Consider the following 26,156-nt stretch of genomic DNA (forward strand, 5'->3'; position numbering starts at 1 on the left):
TGTTTTTAAAATTGATAATTTACCTTACTATCCGAATCTCTCACTTATTAATCCAATTGTGATGTTTAGAACTCATTAAAAATTAATTATAAAATATTTTACTATAAAAATTTGAAATATTCTTTTATAATATAATATCTATTTTAGAAGAGAGTGGAATTGTAAGTCACAATTTATACAATTTTCATCGGCAGTTACCTAAATTTGTATAAATTAATTTTTATCTATAGGTTCTATGCTATCAAAAAGTACAAATTATTAAATAAATTTATATTTATATAGATTTAGATCTTGCACATAATTCTGTCAATTATGACCCAACTTTATTATAAAATAAAATTACGAATGGAGAAAATGCTTCGAATATAGAATACCATTTTGTTTTTACACTTTTATGATAAAATAAATAGTAATAATCAAATTAAATTACTTTAAAGTAAAATGTATTGTTAATATTATATTTTTTAGTCATAATAATGCATAATGAGATATATTTAAAGAAAATGATAAATTTCAAAATAACTCAGTTTTTAAATTATGGTCTTTATACTATTACTTAATGTCAAAAAAAAATCTCTTTTTATCATAATAAATAAATAAAACGTATAAAGATGAGGCGAGCTGGGTGCGGAATGAAGAAGAATTCTTATACGTGCATTATTGTAAAAATAGAGGATTCGCTAACAACGATTCCTTCAACTTTTATAAATTTTCAGATGTTAATATATCAAAAAGTAATAATACAAACAGGCTATTGTACAATCAAAATTATTTAAAATATTCTCCATCTAATAGTAAAAAAATAAAGTTTTCATTTATTTTTCGAAAGTTACTCCTAAAATTACCCTTAGGAATAATTTTTCTTATAATATACTTGATGTTTACAATGGCTTATAAAAATTAATTAAATTTTAATTTATACGTGTTTATTGAAAAATCATCATTTAACGTAAAAATAAGAGGTAGTATGCTTAATAAATCACTCTGTTTAATTCATACATATTATATATCAAACGAAATAAAAACTTAAACTTGGCTAGTACGATTAAAATGTACATGCTTTTAAAGTATCCGTCACTGTTCATTTCGAAAAACGCATTATTACGCTAACAATGTTAACAGTGTATTGATAGTTATACTAAATGATTGACAAAATGATTAAATATCATAGTATCCCGTGTTAAATATCAATTATTTTATATTCGGTGAATCTCCTTTACCTATTATAATATATATTTTATCCAAATTATTATTTGAATAGATAAAAATTTGAAATATTTCAACAAAATCTGTTAGGTTTGAAATAATTTTATTTACATCCTAACAGATTGATATATACGGTTTTATTCTCACGTTTATTTAATTAAAATATTTATAAAATAAGTATTCCACATAAATCAATTTTACAATAAAATTAAAAAAATATATAAATATTTTTTAATATATTAGAGAGATATTCTATGAATAAATTATTACAATTCTATTTTTAACCCCAAATTATTCAAAATATCTATTTTATGTTCCATCGATGGTTTTTATGTAATCCGGAAACGGCTGTGCAAAAGCCGAACTCAGCATTTTCTCTTTTCTGTGTATTTTCAACTTCCGGAGATGTAATATCAAGAATGGATGAAACACATAAAAAAAAAACTTTGAATCCTAATGGTATTTTACATTTATCTCAAAATTAAAGCTATCATTTGAAAACAGTTATATTTATATTTGTAAAAATTAATTTTAGTATTAATATTATAGTATTACTTTTAAATTGTGTTAAGCATAGATAAACAAAAAGTCTAGTTAAGATAAAAAAATATTTAGGTTTACAGAAAAATAACATTTCAATTTTCATATGTATAAAGATAATCATTACATTATTTCTATCTAGTTTATGATAAATGTTTAACAAAAAAATCGTTTAAAATGTAATAATATACACATTTTTCTTGCTTGTTGATGATCATAAAAGGGAATTTTGATTATCTAATTATCTTCATACTTAAATAACCAATAATGGTACAAATCGCCTCATTTTATAATCAAAAAATAAAATTGATATGTATAAACTGAAAATTTAATTTTATGTCATATAAATTCATAAATCAGTTTAAACAATTATATAGTCTTATTAATAGAATTTTAGCTTATGAATTTTTAACATAATCTTTCAAATATTAGCATAATTCAAAAAGTATTATATTAAAATATCTTTTATTGTAAGATAATAAAATATGTAGATATCAATTAGGAAAACAGTATCTATTTTATAATTTATATTTAAAAAGGATATAAATTTGAAACGTTTAATATTTAATAAATAAAATTTAGTCAAACGCTTACTTTTAAATTGAGGGGCTTGCAGAATATCAGTTTAAGAGTATAGTATAAATAACATGCATAGGTACAAATAGTGGTGTGCTTTGATTACTTAGCACCTTCTGTGAAATCATTAGTATCCTTAAGAAAATTCATCATTCTTTTAAAATTTTATAATTGAGTAATTTCTTGTTATATCGTAAAAAGGTGTACCACCAGGTTTTATATGTTTAATAAATTTTATCAAACTAATATTATGCTTCACTTTTTTTTATAACTTTTACAGCTTTTGATTACATTTAAAGCATATATTTTAATTATTTATCTCTAATAAAAAAAATGATAGCACAGTATGGTCGTGGCATGGTTGGGTCAACAAGTATAGATGATATCTTACAGTGATTAAAATCACTATCATAAGGACCACTTCGATACAAATCTATAGATAGTTATTATATAGAAATTGGTGGATTATTCCAAAAGCAAAATTTACTCCTATTTCTTTATTCATAATAAATATTTAATAAATTTGTTTAGCTTCGACGACTATTTGCACATAGAAGATAGGTCGTTCAGACAATTTTTTTTTAAACTTATAGTACGTAACATAAGCTTTAATTTACCATATATTTAAAAGACGCAGTATTTCCAGAATATTTTCAAAAGTTGAAAAAATTGACTCTTGATATTTTGAATCCCCCCGTTTGGGTAGATAAATATTTAGGTTTTCAAAAAAATTATATCAAATGAAATGAAATTACCTAACTTTTCTATTAAAAAAAATGTATTATTAAACATTCATTTTTCAACAAATTATGGTAGTTTTAAGAGAAAAAAATTACAAATCCATAGAAGGTGATATTTATACGAAAATTACATAAACCATTCACAGATAAAAAATAAACTGTTGAAACAATTTTTTTTTTAACTTATAGTACGTAACATTAGTTTTAATTTAACATATGTGTAGAGAGGACGCAGTATTTCGGAACATTTTTAATGTCAATATTGTCAAAATTTACCGATTTAAAAAATTGTAATTTTTTGGGGGATTTACAGGAGTTGAGGGGAATTTTTTCAATTTTTAAGGACAATTTCTTTAACTAGATACGATTTGTGATATTTTGACGTATGGTTGAAAGAAATCAATTTAGTGAGAGCTGAGAAAAAGTGGCGACAGACATAAAAAAAAACACATCATAGTAATATATACCTTCTCAGCTTCGCATTGAAGCTAAAATAATTAAGTAATAATATTTTATTTATACCACAATTTTAAAATAGCAATCTCTTTGGCCTTTTCTTAAAAAATATTTATGGGTTGATAAAATCTTTAGAACGAGTACTTATTGAGTTACAAGAATTTTAATACATTGAGTGCGTGGGTACACCTCGTACTGGATTATATTTATAATTTATACTCCACCCACACTACATACACATTATATATTAAAATGTTTTTAACTACTTATTCTAAAATTGTTATTGACCTATCAATATTTTTTTATAAAACAATGTTAAAAATTAGCAACTTTCAAATTTAAAAAAAAAAAGGTTCTTTTTTCTTAGAATCAAATAATAAAAATATTCTTTTAACGTAGTCTAAAACTGTAAAAATCGAAGAAAAAAAAGTAACTCAAAATATCCGCTAATTCAAGGGTTATTTAAGATGTCAAATCCTGATAGGGACATCTGTATACAAATAATTATTGTATTTTACTTCTTGTTCGGTAGTACATTGTCGTAGATGTAGAATTTATTTTAACATAATAATATGTTTTAGTTTTAACAATTAAAGTAGAAATAATACAGTTGTAGAGACAAAATAAATTTAGTGTTTATTGTTCTTGTTTATTTATAAATAGATAAAAATAAGGTTAAGTATATTTTTTGGAGCGGAGTTATGAAAAAATGTTTTAATGATTAAGTTTTAATGGCGTATTCTCTATTTTAATTAAAAACCATACAAAATAAAGGCTGTAATATTATTAAGAAATTAAACTTGTAACAAGTGATTTTATCATTGGTTATAACTTTTAATCTGTGCTGTCAGAAATTGTTGATAATGATCCATATCGAAGGCAACAATCATTAGATTGGCACAGAGACTATAAATAAAACAGTTTATTCTCGGAAATAATATGCAAATTTCTTTATATTGTTCGTTTGTAGACAAAACAAAATGCCAACTAATAAAACTAAAAGTACTGTAGTTCGACAGCAAGTAACAGTTAAAACAATAAAATATAATCTAACATATATGAACAGTTTCACATTAACTAATGATTCCATGCAAGCGTGTACTGAATCTTATTATTATAGTGTTATTTGGTGAAGCATTGTCTCACCCACCTTCCCAATCTATATTGTTATTCATAATCACCTCCTTTAATTGTCCAAATGAGATACAAGTTCAGTATTTTTTATCAATTTATCGTATCTAGATTTCGCTCAACATAGCTTGTCATTTAGTGTTAAGATCTTGCACATTTCATATTTCAATTTTAAGAATAATCTTAGAATTATGATACTTTAAATACATTTATAGTTAAATATTTTTTCAGGCAACTCCAACGGCATATTTAACTGGAATTCCAGGAGCAAGTGCCCAAGTAGGAAACACATATGGCCCATACTTCAGCGCCGCTGGACCATTAATCGGACCAACTACCATCATTACATCAGATCCCAACAACCCGCTAGCAATGGCTGTACAGCAAACAATGGTCACACAGCAAAAAATGCCCCGAAATGACCGTTTAGATGTAAGTACTCTTAGAATAAATTTATTCTCAATTATTAATAACAATATTTACAAAATTATATGAATCTCTTAATACCTAACAGTACAAATAATCATAGTTAATATTCTTGCAAAACCAATGGTACAATAAAAATATTTCTCTATATTTTTAAATTTTAAGTACAATTAAGTCCTCTATGAGGACAGCTGATGTGAGCGTAGATGATGTGGGAGATCGTGTCAAGTGGAAGTTTGGGATAAAGGTGGCCGACCCCAAGTAGTTTAAATTAAGGCGACGAAGAAGAAGAAAGTACAATTAATGTTTATAGGAATTTCTAAGAATATTTTTTAATTATTTAATATTATTTACAATATAAATATATTATTAAAACGTTTTATTAGTTTCCTTCATTAAATTCTTATTTAATTGCCTTCAAATATTTATTAAAGATCAGTGGCGTACGGAGGATATTTTTGGGTATTAAGATCTTTTTTTTTATTAGATAACTCTGACTAACACCAAAAGTATATAAGGTGTTTAGTAAGTAAGAAAACGGGTTTTTATTGTTCTAACTATTTGTAACTATTGACCTGTTTCCTTATTGACTGAATACCTTGTATCAGTTAGTAGTTATATTTGGATTATGGGAACTATAACCTCTTTAGACCACATTGTATACGCCACTGTTAAACGTTAGTTATAATTATGGTAATATTTAATGAGTCATTACAATAATTAAGCATTTAGACGAAAAATCTACACGATCTTTTCTTTTGATTTACACATCGTTTTAAATAGTTATACGATAGGTATGACAAGACAGTATTTGCCATATGGGTAAATAGGCAATTTAAGTTTGAAAACTCAGTAGACAAAGGAAATGTCTAATATTTTGTTGAAAACTTTAGGATTCCCGAAGGAGCCGCATTGAAGAATGTATAGTTTGCGCCAAATAATTTCATAAGACAAACTCTCTATAGAATTCACTTTCTACTGCCCCCTTAAAAACATTCTAATCTTTAATATCACATATTTTTGTGAGATACCAATTGGCTATACCTTCAAAGATTCCTCTATGTAAACAATCTTATCCTTTACTATTATTTTAATAAAAAGGTGGCATATAAACAGTGTTGGTTGCTTCAGAAAGTATTCAGATTAAAACGTCTAGTATTGCATAAATTAACGTCTAATAGTTTCGTGCACGTAACTGATATTGCTTATTAACGTTGATTTCTCCATGTGGAATACTTAGGTTACTATATTATTCGCTCATACAACTTTTAGTAGTACTCGTACATCTTCAAATTGTCATTGCATAAAAAATTTAGTGAGAGCAACTGTACTGTTTATAACAATGACGTAAATGTTCATTTATTTAAACAGTTACAGAAAATTTTAGTCAAAATAAACATGCTTTTCTGACAAATAACAAATATTTTTAAAAAAATGCATAATAAGAAATAATCTAAAAATTTCCACATGTCAGTATAATATTTTTAATTAACATCCAAGTGGTGTAATTTTGCCATAAAATATATATTCGTATACAAATATAACATTTTTATCACTACTTATTCAATTTTCCTTTACATTGTATGCATTAAAAACTTCCAATACGTGTAAATTTGGACATTTCTTTTAAGTGTGATTTAATCAAATATATTACACCTATTAATTATAAAAACGTCATGAAAACAATGTAAAACAAAAATTTCCTTACAACTATTATGTTTTAACTAATGATCTTTTTATCAAATAAATGATTGATATTGATTTCGTAACGTATGATACCATTTTGCTTAATAAATTTGGTATTCTCATAGTATTGACTTATTAAGACATGAACTCTTATGCTTCATAACTTTTTATCTAGTATATAAACAATTGTATTTACCTACAATCTTTTATCAGTTTTTAGCTTCAAAAAAAGCAAAGAATATATTAGTTTTGTGATTATATGTTTTTTTACCTATGTAAAATTAATGCTTTTGATGTGTACTACAATATAAACGAAATTATTACGACGATTTTCTGTGATAGTGATGTTAATAAATGTTAATTAGGTATCATCTATATTTTACCCAAGTATGCCGTGTCCCCTCTGATCCGCGTTTTCATTGTGCTGAGTTTCTAAGAAACTTAATTCCTCATAAATTTCAATTTTTCAAACATTTTAGTATTTTTCTGATAGTGAACATTTTTTTAATCTTAATAAATAAATAAAAATCGATTAAATTAAATGTTTTAGGTATGTATTTTTTTGAAAAATGTCAGCTTTTATAATGTACAAAAATAATTTTAAATACATACATTTTTTTTTAAAAAATTAATGATTTTATACAAATATCCCATTTGTCCATATTATTGCAATGAGGAGAGATATACTCTTGAACAACTTGGTAGAGTCAATAAAAAAAATTTAATTTGGACTGCTACCTTCTTTTAGCATATACTATTAATTTTTGAATAAACATATTTTTTTTTTTTTTTTTTTGATAGTCCTAATATATATATATTTTATAATCACTATCAGTAATTTTAGTGGAGATATTTTTTTAATATTTAACACAGTAATATAAAACCGAAAAATTAAATTATTTTGTTATTCTCTGGTTAATATAACGAATCATTGAATTAGGAAATATCTACATGGTCGAAACGTAATTCACATTCTCCATTATAGTTGTAAAATTTTACCCTCATTTCGTTTTGTTTTTGCTGAATCGACTACTATCTTTATGCTCTTCGTTTTTCATCTCCCCTCATATGTTTCTACTATTAGTTATATACTCCTATATATTCTTACCGATAATCCTATTATGACCTTAACGTTTTCTTCCCTATACTATTTCTCTTTCGTTTACTCTTAATTCTACCATCGGTCGTTTTTCCTACGACCTTATAATTAATCGAACTTTCTCAGCTGCTGGGTTTGCTTTAACTTAAAGGATCTAAACTAAAATCTATAACCTGCCTTAATATTCTTAATCCACAGATTGATATTTTCGTGATTACTTTACATGCATTACTACTTAGTGTACGTGTCTCATACTATGTGACATTAACCGGCTTCTGGCTGTATATATTTCACCATTAAAAGCACATAAATCCAACAAAGTTCAACTCACTACTGGCCAGGGTTCTACCAGACCAGGGCATAATATAATTTAAATGCAAATTACATCACTAATATTTATAAATATCGTACTAATGATTTGTCTAAAAAGTTTTTACATTGACCTTAAAGGAAAAGGAAAATAAAACAACCTATAGACTAGTAGTATATACGATAATGTTTTTGTATTGTAATTAAATTGAGTAAAATTATAACAAATTAATATTAAAATAAAATAACTATGCCCTAAGTACACGAAGATGATATCAAATATAGATTAATATGTATCAATGTTCAAAATTAAAAAAAAAAATTATTATAAAATCTAATTATAAAAATTAATTGGGCCAAGGAGACTAATAGTACTTAATACTATTGGATAAATAAAATAGTTATCACTGCAATAATGCACTAACAAACAGTTGATACCGGTCAATAGAGATTTAGGTTTTTTATACCAAGCTGTAACACTGCTTAGCATTTCTCCATTGGGCAAGCACATGTGAGATGTTATTACACTCAACATGGAAAAAAAATTAAAGTGCTAATATACGAAAAAAACAATTTTTTAAAAAAGAAATCAAGAATAATAGTCAATGAGTAAAATGTATCAGAAAGGTAAATAAAATAATCATACTAAAATAATTCAAATATATTAATTTAAATAAAGTACATGTTTCAAAAAAAACTTTTTAAATATACACGAATATAGAATAAATTTATGAACAAAATAAAAAGAGAGACAGAGACAAATTTTGAACAAGTTATCAATGAATTATAGTGTAAATGATCTCGAACAAATAATCTTCACCGTGGCTTTATTGTCAGGGCTAAAAAATTAAAAATAAGCAACCATTTAAATCATACCAACGAGATAAGCTATGTACGTGGCTGAAGAGTGATATTGTCACTATTTACGATAAAAAATTTGAACAAAATAACCAGGCGACCCGACCACAATGAACGCTAATCATTGAACTGGAAAGGAACAGTGAACGCATATTTGACCAACACCTGAGACCGGTTGACAAGTACTGTAGAGGTCAGTTGGTCGAACTTCTTTTCATAATGGCAAGTTTTTAATGAACGATTAATAATTATTGTGCAACAAGAAAAGATATGAAAAATAAATGCAATACTAAAGTACTAAAGACAATTTAATTAAGGTATTACTAAATTTTTATTCAAATAATGGTTTTGATTCATCACCAATTTAACGCTTTACAGAAAATAACGTTATATTACCAATTGTTTAACAGTTTACACTTAAATATAGATGTTCACCGATAAATTTTATATTTCATATAGGGTCTGTAAGATCTAAATAATAGTAGGATTGGACGAGTTTGTCGTTTATGTTATTCATAGATTAACGGTTTTATCTAAAGATATTAAGGAAATGAACCTTCTTTAAGGTGGTCACAAAATTAAAACAAAAATAAAATAGCATTGCAAATTTTAAAGGCGTTGTGTTTAAACGCTCAAGGGAAAAGTAAGTGGGATTTATACCACATAAAATATTCACAAAGGGAGGGATACATATTTTTGAAATTGAGTTTACGAAGTTATTTGTAATGCCCATTTACATGTCTTCGTAAACTTCCTAATGTGTTTTATGATGGCGTCGTATTGTAGAATGAAAGAATTTTCAATAACTATAAGTCTACTGCTTTTGATGTTTTTCCATTAACATAACCGAATAGAAAACAAGTCTACCAGAAATATTTTGACACATTTTCTTCAAGAAAATCTTGAAAGACAAGAAATCTTTAATACGTCTTTTTTTTTTGTATCGCATAGTTTATTAAAACTTAGTAGGATAAAAAAAATCTTAATAAAATTACCAAGTTCATAATTTTAATTTTTTTTTTATAATTTCTATAAATTAAGCAAAAATACAGAGTGATTGATTAACCATGCCTCTGAAAATATAAGAGTTATCTTTTTTTTCTTTATGAAATATTATGTTTCTATCTTGGGCTGCTCAGTGAGTAAAATTACATTTTAATGATCATCCCTTATGCTTTAAATCAGTATCAACTTTCAATTTTCAAATGGTAATACTATTTTTTTTTATATAATCAGATTGATTTAGTTTAAAAAAAAAATTTTCGTAACCCTTTTTTTTTTATTTTATTAAATTATCAGCTAGTTATGATTCATTAAAGTTCATGGGACGTGAATATTACTCACGTTGATTTATTAAAATTGATTTTTTTTTACGCTTAACAAGATTAACAAAAATAAAATTGGATTTCTATTTGAAAAACTAAAGTTGATATTGATTTGAAGGTTAAGGAATGATGATGGAATCTTTATTTTTCTTGTCAAATAGCTCAACAAATAAAATAATTACATATATGGTAACACGAATATTTTTAAAGAAAATTCGTGAGGCATAGTTATTCAAGCACTCCGTATATAAAAATTTTTTACATCTTTAACATTATATTACTATTTTTATATTAACTTCGATCCGTATACGTATTGGTTTTACTAGGTTATATTTTGTGTGTCTCCTCAATACATCTTTCCTAACAAAACAATTGACTCAAGAATATATCAAAGGATCACAAGTTATTGATCCATAACTAATCCGACAGAATTATTATGTGGATGATTACCATTTTAAAGTACTTATAACGAACGTCATACAGTCATGTTAAAAGTTATTGCAATAAACAATTTTAATTTCATCATTTGAATTCAAAATTTCATTTAAATTAATATAAATTAAAATTAACATTATTCAATTTATCCATATTTATATTTTAAATAAAATTAATTAATTATTTCTCTCGAAAAATTCACAATTCCAATGAAATTTATATCAGCAATACTAAAGACAATAATATTTTTTTTAATATATTTTTATAATAATCTAATCAAAACCCAAAAAACAAGATCTGTATGAATGCAACAACACAATTTTTTTTCAAATTTTGGAACGTCGGTTCTTTAAATGTACATCAAATTTAAGTCTTAATAATATACTATAAGATTAAAAAAAACAATCAACCCAATGTCAATCTGGTACTACACTAGATCCCCACTGCACTTATTTTTTTTTTGAAATGTAGGAAGCGTTTCATAAAATTATCGTCTTAATATATTTATATAAATAGATTAGGTTTTAGCAAAGTATTTAATATATGTTATTTTTTCTAGAAAAACTTCTTCAGGAGATCTGTCATTTATGTATAATAACTGTTATAGTAATAAAGACAAACTCAATAAAAACTTTTAAAATATTCTATGTTTGATTAATTAAAATTACTTTTCAATTTCTTACATTGATTTTGAATTCAAACATTAAAATTGTCTGTCAAACACTGTATACATTTAAAAAATATTTTTTTTTAATTTTATCTAATGGTTTGTATTATATATTTTCCTTTGGCCGTGATATTAGAACATATCCAAAATTAGTGTTAAGTTAGATAAAGACATGTTCATCGATAAGATAATTTAAATTCAAAATTTTTCTATGGAATAGATAAAAAGTATAAGGTTTGAATAATAGATGTACAAAAACCCACTTTAACGGTTGTATGCAATATTTGCTTTAAAAATACAACACTAATGTCTTTATTTTCAATTATTGCTTTCATAAGTCTTCTATAACTGAGTTATATTTTGAAGTTTTCTAATTTAAAAGAAATATGATAGTAATAATAAATATAAAACACAAACATTATTCTGAATTCTCATTTTTTAAAAATGATTATGAACTTATGCCCTTGATTGTCTTTACGTTGTTATGAGTTTCTTTTAATTAATGGTTGGATACTAATATGATAACTGATCCAGTTATTGAACATCCTCCATTAAGTGAACACTTTCGGCTCGACATAAAATTTTAACTATTTAGCTTCAAAGTTAGTAATTTTGATAATTTATTACGCTTGACTTTAATGGCTCAATTTAAAACATTCACGTTGATGTTCTAATATACAATGAGTAATCCAAATTTTGTTTATTTATATGACCTTCTAGTTTTCCAAACTTAAATTAAATTTAGTAGATTTGTTTTTTACTTGATATCATTAAAAGTATTAAAATTCAAGAGAAGATAAAATGATTAAATTTGTATCAAGGTATTAGAAATTAATTTGTTATATAATTTAAAAGTTCGATAAATTCTTAATTTTTTGACGATTTTTCCTAGTTGTACTAAAAAAATGTTACATTGAACATATTTAAATAAAAATATATTTCTGTATATTGATGTATGATAAAAATATTTATGTAAACTACTATTTGTGTAATTTTTTAAAACAATATAATAATTAATAATAATTTTTTGTGAAGTACTTATCAAATAATTCTAGAAGCTTTTTAAAAAATTCTTATCGAACGACAAGAAAATAATATAATATAATTAGTCAATTCAAGTATGATAAAAGAAATTTTTATATATTATTATACTACTCTCAGTAGTTGTAAAAAATAAAAAAAAATGTTTAACTAAGTGACAAATTTAATCATTTGATAGCGTTCACGTCACCTAGATCTAAAACCTATTGATAATCAATTAAAATGTCATAAATAATTAGTAAGAGATAATTTTATATCCTCAAATACTATGAACAAATTTTATAATAGAATTATGTATTTCAGATGGATATGAAAGCCGTTGGAACACTTTACTATGAAAATTTTGTAAGTAAACAAATTGTAAATAGTAATAGAATAATTTTGTTTTATGCCTTCAAAAATTGAGAAATCATGTTAAAATAAATCAATTAAAAATTGTTTTTTAAAGTAAGCATTAAATGAAAAGTTTGTACAGTTTAAAAAAATACCTTTGATTTTTTTAATATCTCCATCATATATACATTTTTGTGTTTAATATTGAGTATTTTTGAATTTTTTTTTCATAAATTACAACTTACCGATTTTATCTCATAGTGAAAATATCATATAGGTTAAGAAATACGTTTTATGATGGAATTTTAACTTAATAATATAAATTAACTGTTTTGTACACCTTTATGTTTTGATAATTGGCTACAATTTTGCTTATCTACCACGTCTAGTATTTTAGCATGGCACTAATTCAACCTGTCGTTGATAAAAAAGAGAAACGGGGCGAGTAAGAAAATCATAATTTATGAGTAAACTGTGTGAAAGCCACAAGACCACCAATGCACCAGGATATCTCGGACCTTAATAAATTAAACCTTCTCCCCTCCTGAATTTCATTGTCCTAATTATTTAGGCAACAACATTTTGACCTTTTATCTTAAAAATATTATTGTAACCAAAAATTTTTCGAATTATACTTTTTGGTATATTTTTTACTTGCTCAATTCTAGTATACTATAAGTAACATTTTAAACTTTACTGCAACAGTATTCTTCACTAAATAAAACAAATCAGAACATGCTGATGGAACTATAATAAAATTATATTATTATCATATTTGAAATAGGTTAGAGGTTTACGCAATGTAGTGGTGTTCTTATCTTTGTGTTATATTTAAATTATATCTGATCAAGTCTCACATATTTTATAATATAGATAAATATATAGACATTGATACATTATGTGTTTACAATATAATTACATAATGTTTTAAAAAAGTTAAATAAATATCTTTAAATATCCTTGACAAATTATTTAAGTAAAATAATTTTTACTTAAAATTTAATACTTTATTGTAATTCAAATATTTTGATAATATATATATTATATATAATAAATATATTCGATAATTTGTTACAAATTTTATTTTATTTTTTGGTTAAAACCTTGTGATTAACTTTATGTATTTTTTTTAGAGTATTTTACCAAAATGTAAATCATAAACTATAAAATTTATTGCTAAAATTCATCATATAAATTTTCATCACGACCCAAAATTATTTGATGAGTCTTTACGAAAATATTAGTTGATAATTGACAATATTATCAATATTAACAATATTAATCATTCAATATAAACATTGATCGTGTTTTCTTCTTCGTATATTATTTAGATAGTCAAAGCTCTGTAGTGAACTAAATTGTTTCTTGAACGCCATTTCTCTGTTTTATATCTAAATATCTCGTGTATTATTCTGGGTTATACAAAAAAAAAATTCCTCAAATAACAGACATGGAATACAGGATGATTTATTTTTAATCATAAAATTTCTTCTAAACTAATAATAATAATGAATATATTTTTGCCTTTCTTTGGTAGTATTTATTAATTTTACGAATTCTTAATACTTTTTAGGTCTTTCTCTTATACCTTACAAGGTTACCAACTTATAAAATTATATATATTTTAGAAGAAATATAGTGATTAATGACAAATTAATCATTTTACATATTTTTAAAATTTTGAAAAAAATATTTTCGATAAATATATAATATCATAATAAATTTTAAGCAATATCAATAATAATAATTTTTTCAGATAATTATATATTGTATGTTAAATAAATATGACTGGTTAAGACTCCAATACTATAGAATATCATAATTTAAGTAATAACAATAATAATAGTCATTAGATATAAAGGAATAACCATTTTATATAACTTATAATAATAACGTTCATTATAAGATTAAAATGAAAACAAAGTTTGAATCTATTTTCATTTATATTTAGTAACTTATATGTATATGTTTACTTGAGTGTAAATTTAAAATTTTAAGCAATGGTGTGTGAAGAAGTCTACATTTAAAAGTGAATAGCAAAAAGTTCTAGGAATGGAAAAATTAAGAATATAATTAGTTCTATGTGATGCAATATCAAAATGAGAAGTCAAACGTTTGTTGTAAGATTGAACGTTATAATAAATTAAGTTTAATGACCATGGGGAATTAATATGGTCATAAATTAAGTTAGATATAAAAGTAATATCTGTTAATTCACTCTTAGTAATAAAGTTTGGATGCTTAAATGTAGTCTCATTGGTGTACAATTATGATTTTGAATCGAAATATTCAGTTTAAATGCTATTAACTTCAAAAAACGGGTTTGAACATACTGAATTAAATGAACATTAGTTTTAATGAAAGGGCTCTATATAATTGAACCATACTCTAATGTTGATTGACCTAATACGTTATAAAATATTAGGTGGGATTTAAAATTGTTAAATTCAAATGAATTTATGAATGAGTTTTGTTTAACAAAACACAGGATTTTACTGACAGTATTTAAGATGTGTTGATTGAAGTTTAACTTATGAATGAATATAATATCTAAATCTCTTGTAATTAAGACAAAATCTAATTTGATATTATTAATAGAATAATACACTATTTATTACACTAATCAAATAAAATGTTTAATAATTTTGTAATATTATTGTTGTCTAATAAAGACATACGTTAGAAGATTTTTAAATATTCAAATAAAAAGATGTAACAGTTTTTCAATTCGAAGGACATACATTAATGTATCACTAATAAATATCATAAAAAAAGAGGAAATATATGACCATCTTGTGGTGTGCCTGATGGTACTTATATAATGTTAAAAAAAAACCTATAATTTTACAAATTGTGATATAAGAATTCTTATAAAAATCTCACTTCCAGAACTGATTAGGGTTTCACTGCTAAATTAATTCCTGACCGACGAATGAATTTATTGAGTGCTAATTTTGACTATATTGAGATGTCAAATTTTTGTACTAATTAAATGAATTTAAATAAAATTGATTTTATTATACATTTTTATCGTTGAAAAATTTGGTAGACATAGATGTGAGTAGGTAATCCATATGTAATTTGATTGCAAGATAATAAGAAACTAGAGGTACTAATGGATCATCATGAAATATATCATTTATAAATTCAAAGTTTGAAAAAAGAAAATCTATTATTTTACCAAATAAATTAAGTATATTATTTAACTGGAAGAAATTGAGGAGCAAGAAATCTTCAATAAAAAACTGTTTAAAGATGACAAAAGAAGATTTGTACATTTAAAACCAACTTCATCACTGACTCACGAAAGAGGAAATACTTTATAATTGCCATACATTATAAACTTACTATTAAGATTCTCAGACTCTAAGAACTCAATTTTATATATGTAATACATTTATTATAAAAATCATTCGACTCAAATTTTAATTTATTATTAAATATACATTTTTAATTATTTATATGATTAATTTCTTATCCCTCAATCTTAGTGTTTTGTGTTTTCTCACAAGCCTCTGATAAGAAGATTTCAATGTCATTTTCCCCGGATATTATTGTATTATTATATTCGGTATATACATATTTAATTTGACATATTTATATTTTAGATCGATCTTTGACATAATCTCTATTTACTAATGAGGATGATCTTCATTTGAATTTGATGAAAGATGTTATAACATTTTCTACTTTTACTTTAATATTTTGAATATAAATAAATTTTTTTCGAGTATAATAATATAATATTTTAAAATCTATTAAACCGATTTATTAATTATTAAAGCACGAATTTATATTCGTTTATAAATTTTGTTAAGTTATTGCGAACACAACATCGGCCAGTACAAATTTTTATTAATTGATTTTAGAACTTAATAATAAGTTGTTATAGAAGTTATAGTTTTGGGGGTGATAGTGAATTCTCTCTAATACGAAAAGTATTATTTCTATATAATCCTATGACGAAGTTGCACAAACTTGGAACCCTTCAAAGTAGCCCAAACAAATTTTGTAAATTTATATATGTATAAACATCCCATTAATTATGATATAATAACATTAAGTTATAAAAACTCAAAAGACAATATTAGATAATTTTATAAGTTTCATATATGTAGTTTATAATACAGATATATCATTATTGTTATTAAACAATTTTTGAGCATTAAATTATTAATTTTAGTTATGACACTTAAAATCTATGTAAAAAAACGGTAGCAAAGTATGGACGTGACATAGTTGGGACAAGTATAGATGATATGTAACAGTGATTAAAATCAATATCATAAGAAACGCTTTGATACAAATCTATAGATAATTATTTTATAGAAATTGGTGGATTATTCCAAAATCAAAATTAACTCTTATTTCCTTATTTATATCCTGATATGAATAAATATTTATTAAATTTGTTCAATGTCGACGTCCATTTGCACATAAAAGATAGGTCGTTCAGACAATTTTTTTTGTATAACTTATAGTATGTAACACAAACTTTAATTTAACATATATTTAAAAGACGAAGAATTTGCGGATTATTTTCAAAACTTAAGTTGAAAGAATTGACTTTTGCTATTTTGAATTCTCCCATGTGGTTAAATAAATATTAAGGTTTTCAAAAAAATTATATCAAATTAAAGAAAAATACATAAAGTTTTTATATTAATAATAATTATTTTGATTCAGTAATTATTAAAAAGGTTATGGTATAAAATAAAAAAATAACAAATCCATTGAAGATGATTATTACACGAAAATTACATTTTTTGTTCAACTACGGAAGTCATTCGCAGATAGACAATAAATCGTCGGGAAAATTTTTTTTTAACTTATAGTAAGTAAAATAAGTTTTAACTTAAAATATGTTTCAAGGACGCAGTATTTCCTGAACATTTTCAAACGTTAAGTTGAAAAAGTTCTACTTTTTATATGTATGTTTTAAGTTATTATCGACCCCTGTAGGGAGATTAAGGGTCAGAATTAAAAAAAAATTATATCAAATAAAAGGGAAATACCTAAGGTTTTTATATATAAAAAAATTATTTTTATTTGTTCATTTTTTTTAAATTTATGGCAATTAAAAAAAAAAAATTTAAAAACTATCGAAATTTTAAAATTTTCAGTGAACAAGGGAAAAATTAAAAATTTTTGAGGGCAACGTGCACAATAATATACGATTTTTGTTCTTTTGACGTATCTTTGAAAGAAATCGTTCCGGTAAAATCTAAATGGCGACAGATATAAAAAAAACACATCATAGTTAAATTATTATCTTCTCATCTTCGCATCAAAGCCAATATTTATAGATTAATATTTTAACTAAAATCTGAGCTGCTGTTATAACTTGAGTATTTCATTTAATTATCATACTAAAATAAATGATAATGTTTTTACTACAAACGATAATTTAATATACCTGTTATAATTTTATTTGTCATTATCATGTCTCTCCATTAAAGTCAACATTCAACTAAAAACTGTTTGCTATTCACTAGTTGAGCACTATTAAGTCACATCCTTTGATTGATTATCATATATATTAAGCCATAAACCTACAAGACCTCAGGTGTTTATAAGTTTTATACTTTAATAGACAACAAGTAGTAACCTAACCCAACCATTATCACCAACCTAATATTACATATTCAACATCAACATAATACATTATATTTTTGGCTATCCCTCTCTAGGAAAATTATTTTTAAACGTATACATCATATAATATTATTTTTAAGTAAGTGTATCAACTTTAAACGTATTTCCTTTGAACTAGTATCGCTTAAAATTTAATTGTCAATTAGAGGGTAGCAAAAATGTATAAAATATTAATAAAGTAGAGTTTTGTTTTTGAGAACTCAAATAGTTGTACAAATAAATGAGAAAAAGCTGTAGAAAAACCGTGTCTCTGGGGAAGGAAATGGAAAATTTATCTATATCTATTGTTATTGCAAGACAAGGGTAGGCCGTATTTTTCAGGGTTCATAGCTGAAAAAGCACATCTCTTAAATTTTAAATTGGCTATTATGAATTCGCCCCACGGCGCGTTTCAACAATCGTATTTTTCACAATAATATCCTCATCCTTTAAGTCTACATATGAAACAGTTTTTTTTCGTTTATTTGATATTACCAAAAAGTGATTACCTTTCAAGTCTAAATTTTTAATGTTCAGGAAATATATATCTCAATTAATAACTCGAATGATCACCAAAAATCTAGAAATATATTGACTGTAAAATATTTGTTTACTCTTGCTATAATTATGGTTTTTACTCAACAATATCACAACATCAATACCTAACTACTTTTAAGTACTACTAAATAAAGATGTTTTCCAACATTTTATAAACTAGTGCAAACAATAAAAATAATTCTAAGATGTTCGACTTCTAGGATAAACAAACAGTTGTAAAAAAATATACTTACATGCATGTATATTCTAATGGTCGATAATAAATCTTCAAAATGGGCGTTGGTAGTATTGGTACTCAATATAATGTGTTTTGAAAACGTGAACCTGAAAAGTTAAATACCTTATCCCTCGGGTGTTGTTATTGATGCATTTTCGAAGACCACTTCTTCCTAGAAGGAAAATACTATAATCGCCTACTAAACTTTGTAACCACATAAAATTTATCAATTAAATAAGATTGTGATAGCTTAATAAGTTATATTTATAGCATATTAATTTAACTATTATAATGTACACTTAAAAGTCTATAATTACTGTATCACAAGATTTTTTGATTATTTGAACAAAAAAACATCTATATAAAATAATTAAAAGAAAACTTTTTAATGTTTAAAAAAGCTCGATATCATCACTCTAGCTAGTATAACTCGTGTGCCTTATAAATTCTTGTCAGTATAAGCATCTGGGGTTTTTTAATGATAGCTTAACCCTGACTTGGCTTAATGTAACGTAATATTTCACAATTAAAATATTCTTGGATTTTCCATTAGATGAATACGATCATTTTGGTATTTGATATGTTTATTCAGCCAAGAAATCATTGACAAAATCAATAGTCAAAGAGAAGGGAAATAGAGCAATACATTAAAAATGAGCTATTTGATTCGTTCTGTTTACATTAGTATGTTTTCAGCTTCGATTCTTTTATTGTTGTCGTGCATGAACCGCAGAAAAATGGATTAAAAATAGTTAATATGTTTATTATGTACTCCTAAAATACGGGTTTTTTTATTTTGTTTGATAAGAATTGTAGATGTTATACGTGTGTTTCAGGCTTTTCCAGGAATGATGCAATATAAGCGAAGTGCTGGTAGTGACAAAAATGGAATGCCAGTATTTCAACAGAACTCTGGTACTTACCAACAACTTCTCCAACCATTCGTACCAACAGTATCATGTGAGTGTTTAATTTAAACACTGAATAGAGGTGTTCACATATATTTTTTTCGTTTATTTTTGTGTACAATTTAATTATATATTGTTAGCTAACAATTAAAAATTAATCCCAAGAACACGTGGTTTAACAATCATGAGAAAAATAGACAATAAAAGGGTTAGACAACTGCATTGGCTACATAAATACAATAATTATATTAAACCTCTAATTTTACAGTGTATATCATAAGAGTTATAAATGATTTGTAGTTAAATACAGTGAAAAAAATAAAGAAAGTTTTGACTCTAAGAGTTTAACAAAAGATACAGAAACCCTTATGGTTGAAAGCAATTGAACGTAAACGAAGAAGTCGAGAGATCAGTAGACTGTGTGGTTATATTAAGTGATGGAGATAAATGAGAACGTTAATTTTGACAGGAAATGACTTTAAAGTTTCTGTAGATGAAAAAAGTGAAAAATGTGTGTACTGAAATAATTGTTTGAAACTTGCCAGAAAGTCGAGTCAAAAAAGAAAAAAAAATTATTACTTAAAAAGTTATGTTCTACGTAGAAGTTAATACCATAATATAAACTATGATGTTTAAAAAAAAATTTCTACAAAAGAAATAAACTAAGCATAATTATTTATAATAATTAAACATAAAGGTAAAATTTATTTTATTTATTTAATTTTATGAGTTTTTTGCTATTTTATATAGTCGCAAATACGAAGGTGCAATGGAAACAATGGCTCCCATTAAACTAGAAATATTTTTTTGAAAATTATTTTTTACTTCAACAAAAATAGTGAAATGGTCCCCCCAAAAATTTCTTCTGGATCTACGCCTGCTCGAAATAAGATTATAAATAACTTATTAATAATAATATTAAATTATTGATTAATTAATTCTTAAAATACAGATGAGTAGCTTGACCTAAAAGTTTATGTTAAGATATTCGATTTATTTTGCATACTTTGGATAAATATGTTAATAAACTCATTTACGTTCAATACATGATATAAAATTCCCTCTAGATTATTACTGGCATTTTCTTTTTTTTAAAAACCATAGACATTTCAAATGTATACGTAAAAATAACATTACATACCATTTCAGTTATCAATAGCAATTAACATCAATTTATATATGTATTTATTAACATATGGATAAAAAATATCTTAATTTAACATATAAAAATATGTATTTTAGAGAATACAATTAACATAATAATAGTCATTTTGTACATGAACAAACGTCATCTAGTATTCCGTGGGGCATACCATTCATTGTACTTATTTATCCTTTATTAAACCAATTCCTCTTGTCTACATTAAAATAGCTCCGGAGTGACCTTTTGTATAACCCCAAGAGTGGTTGGTGGTCGGACTTAATTCATCCGGGAATGAATGCAGCGTTAATGAAACTTAAAATGAAGCATTAAACAAACAATGAGTTTACGTTATACTTCTGTTGTAGTTAATTTGGTCCATTCTTAAGTTTTAAAAATTATATTAAAGAAAATATATGTGTTTTAGAAGTATTTATTTTTAAATTAATTTTTAATTTCATACGAATAATTATGAATTATAAAATAATACTAGTAATGTATAGTTTAATTTAAAAGTATCCAAAAATGATTTATATAAAAAAAGGTATTCTCAATGCTACTCACATATTTTTCAATTTTTGCTTTAATTTAAAACTATTAACAAATATTATTTTGTTTATCATATTTGCTATCATTTAGAAAAAATTTTAAATTATAAATTTTAATATTTTTTATTATTATTAACAAGCCAAGATACTTATATGTGTAGTTTGTATATTAAGCAAGGAAATGTATTAATATTTGTTTATAATTTTTTATATTTTATTATTATTTTTTTTTTTTGTGGATTGTTGCTGTACTGAATCGATTTATTTTTGAAATCAGAAAAATCTCTGAACGATCTTATCACTCATAATATTTGTGTTCACATAGAACCAGCGATCGCTTATTTTAATTAAGTCACTTTTATTGTTTTTTTTTTAACTATTTCATTTTAAAATTGTTTCATAGCTATTCGTGTTATGTATAGCATAAGTGCTATAGCTATATAAATGCATAAGTATTTTCTTATTAAACACATGCACAATATAAGCGAGGGAGTAGAAGTAAAGTAAACAAGCTCGTTAAATTAAACAATCATAAAATCTTCATTTTTTTTTTTTTTGTATTTTTTCTTTATCTAAAAACGAAACAATAAATTTTGATATATTGTTACAAGAGGGAAAGATAAATGTAGAGGTAGAGATTTAGTCTGTGTATACTACTGTATATACAGACTATGGTAATCACAAATGCGGTAACATCTGCGTAGAAGTATTGTGTTATTTTAACGCTGAAATTTTTTTCCTAACTTTTTTAATTAATTCAAACATTTTATAAAATTATTACTTATGCGACCACTTGTGTAGCAAAAATAGCGTATTATGTATAATATTATTATTACTTAAATATTTAAATTTACAAACGTTCGAAATCTTGCCGTTGCTGAAACTTATGCACCCGACACAGATGTGCATGTATAGTATACATGCACATAACCTATTCACTGTATAGGTTAAGTTTTGTAGTGCCTATGCCTTTATAAAAGTAGATGTATGAAAGGTAGACAAGGAAAATTACCACAGAAAGAAATTGGCATTGCAATAGTGTAGTTTTACTTTACAACAATGGTTATGGGCAATGTACCGATCAGGACGAAATGCTATTTGGACACATTTGTTGGTAGTACATTGTGATACAAATAGGTTGTGGAGGGTTAATTACGTAGGGTGCAGAATGAATTAGTGTAATGGAAAATTTCCTCGTAGAAATCCTACCGTTTATTCGATTTTGTTGGGACGGGAATTCCTGCGGGATACATTTCAAATTGCCTCAAACCTAGAGGACACACAACTGTAGCTTAAAACTACAACACAATCTTATTAATAGCTATTAGGAATCTAGCTTCTATTTTGACTTGACGTTTATCATTTTATAGTGAAATGTTTATTTTTGATAGATTACTTTTAATTTTCATATTTTAATCTACTATTACAATTGTCTACTATAAAAGTAAATAAATTTCACTTAGACATAATACACTCCAGTAAAAAAATTATATTAATATACTAATTAAAAAGAAAATAAAAAAAACATTGCACTTTTCCCATTGTAAATACCTTTTAATTTGAAAGAAATAGTAGCCTTAATTAAAGTGAACTTATTTCATTTACATCATTAAAAATAAGAATATTTACTTTGTAATTAAAAACAAGATTACGACATAAAAATTATTCAAAAGATAAAAAACTCTTAGCTAGTTTTAAACAAATAATTTTTAGTAAAATTAAATATAAAAAAATTCATACTATTTATTTTGAAATCATATCTTATAAACTTACGAGAAGAACACAATGTCACATGAATCTGTATAATTACTCTAATTACTGTAACTTTCTGATAATGATATGTAAATAATGTCATTTTATTAATTTAAATAAATCTCACAATTACTTTTTTTTAACTTTTAAATATACTGAGTTTAAATGCAGTCATAACTTATAATTTATTAATTTAATGTTTTTGTTTTAGTTGCCGCTCCGCCGGGCATTCCGAGGTATTGAACTGATGTGGACGTTTCCTCGGAATTTGTCGTATGCGAACAAAGCTGTGCTTCATTCTCAGGTGAGTTGAAGAATAGATAATTAAAGTTAAAATTTTATGAAAATAAATCGTTTTATTGATTTAATATAAATATAATTTATTGTGGTAAAGTAAAATATATGTATAATTTTCATTTTACAATAAAATTGATGTTAAACAAAACTTAATATAGATGACTAAAATAATATAAATATTTACTTATCTTATTTACTGTTAAATTACAAAGCCTTAAAGATATTAAAAAAATATAATTAAAAAAAATGCCGTAAGTATGATAAAACCAAAAATAGTTCACACGGTATCATTTAATTCCTCATAGATTTTTATTTTATTTAATAATTCATTTTTTTTTTTACAGGAATGTATAATAGCAACATATTTTATTATTCAGTTTAGAACTCAAATCTTCGGCATTGATTAATTTAAGTACACATAAAACAACTGTTAAACGGACTATTATATAACTATATCTATTTTATATAAATGTTTGAAAACAATATATATATTTTGTAGATTATAAATTTAAAAAAATAATATATATAAATATACCATAATTATGATAAAAAATGTAAAATAAAATAAGAAATTATTAGGAAACAATATTTTACATGTTTTAAAATTTTCTAGTTTTAAATACTCAATAATAATTAAACAAATGTTGGAAATAATAAGAATAATTTACTAAAAGTTTGGTGTAAACTTTATTTATTAATTTTATTAGGTACAATTTTTAGATACCTATTAAATTTAAATTAAAAATATTTTAGTCCCTAATTTTAGTATTTATTATTTATCACAAATTATTATTTTTAATTTTTCGTATCTATTAATTGCTATAATTACCTACTTGTATTAACATTGTTATTATATAAAACTTAACGCACCAATGATTATTATTTACAATAAAATCTTTGTAGATAGAATCAAAATAATTCTAGTTTAGATATGTAATTTTAAGATAATATAGTACTTGTAATATGTAGAATTAACTGATAAGATTCATAAATTTGATGTGATATGAAAAATAATTGGAATTAATTATTCGTACTGTAAGGAAGTACGAACAATTCATAAATTAATTGATAACTATTTGAGAGAAAAAATATTACGTTCATATTATTAAAGAATAAATGTAAAGTGATTATGGATTATTACAATATGTCAAATTTAGAGAATAGTTTTGAATAATTTTAAAGCAATCTTTTTTTTTTTTTTATGTGTTCAGATCAAAACGACACTATCATTATGTAGCTTAAATAAAAGATTTAGAATTCTAAGAATAAGTATACTAAAGTAACTATTTTATAAACTGTTGGGTTAAAAATCCCTCCAATAAAAAAATATATATAAATTATTTTTTTTTATAAAACCAGAATGTAACTCCCTTAAATAAATAAAATTTAACTAAATTTTTGAGCTTTTCACTTCGTAATAATTTTTTTATCTGTAGAAGATTGAATGTGGAACAGGCAGATTCAAGTATTAATAAATTTATGTAATAAATAATATGGAAGTATAGCGAATACACATGCATACACATACATCACACAAATGATAAAAATGTAATTTTTGTAAGATTTGTCAACGTTTTTTTATTCTTTTATTATAATTATTTTCAAAGGACAATCGCAAAATTATCAATTCGCAACTGGTACCTTGTAAACTTTCCTTGGTTTTTCATTTCATTCAGCCAAAGCAATTCCAGGACTTACGATTACTAAATAAACTTCCATTTCTTTCTTCGTCAAAAAGGTTAGCACACCAATTTCTCGTGCAAGTTGTTGCATGTTTCTGTTGTTCCAAATAAATTAGACAGAAATGTCTAAACCCGACGCCCCAAAAGTCAAAAAAAACTTCCTCATCCCTTTAAATTTATTAGCTCTATTTCATATGGATATAGATGTTTCTAAACGAAGAAGAAAATATACGGATTTATATTATAAAGTAAAATCAACATCTAAGGATATGTAACTTTAGCACAACATTCCTTCAAACTCTTATTGCCTTAAAGCTTATTTCAAGTACATAAAGTTATGTATGAACTATCTTTACTTGTACTTTTTACTGCTAAATAGAGTATGAATTATCTATTTAAATTGTCCACAAACTTATTTAATACATCAGCATATAATATATATACTATGTATTAACATATTTGTGATATTCAATTTAAAAACTTGTATATTAAACGTTTTTTTTAAATAAATGCAAAATGATTATTGTCATTATATGTTCTTTAATACTTTGATATTATGACGGTAATTTTAGGAAGATTAACTCCAAAAAA

The 26,156-nt window shown here is 24.3% G+C and overlaps 1 protein-coding gene across 3 annotated transcripts in view; it reads left to right on the plus strand.

The window, feature by feature from the left end:
• The window catches only part of LOC126898606 (protein muscleblind), a 114,807-nt gene extending 89,716 nt beyond the window's left edge, over positions 1-25,091 (plus strand). For 2 of the 3 annotated variants that reach the window (XM_050672841.1, XM_050672842.1), the window contains 5 exons: positions 4,881-5,081; positions 12,799-12,840; positions 20,074-20,197; positions 23,798-23,890; positions 24,228-25,091. In XM_050672841.1, coding sequence (XP_050528798.1) covers positions 4,881-5,081; positions 12,799-12,840; positions 20,074-20,197; positions 23,798-23,829 — 399 coding nt within the window. In that variant the 3' untranslated portion in view covers positions 23,830-23,890; positions 24,228-25,091. The remainder of the gene's footprint in view (positions 1-4,880; positions 5,082-12,798; positions 12,841-20,073; positions 20,198-23,797; positions 23,891-24,227) is intronic. The other variant, XM_050672843.1, reaches the window with a different exon arrangement.
• The last annotated feature ends 1,065 nt before the right edge of the window (positions 25,092-26,156 follow it).

Source organism: Daktulosphaira vitifoliae, unplaced genomic scaffold (genome assembly GCF_025091365.1).
Source record: "Daktulosphaira vitifoliae isolate Bord-2020 unplaced genomic scaffold, ASM2509136v1 Scaffold_2, whole genome shotgun sequence".
NCBI classification, from domain to species: Eukaryota; Metazoa; Arthropoda; class Insecta; order Hemiptera; family Phylloxeridae; genus Daktulosphaira; species Daktulosphaira vitifoliae.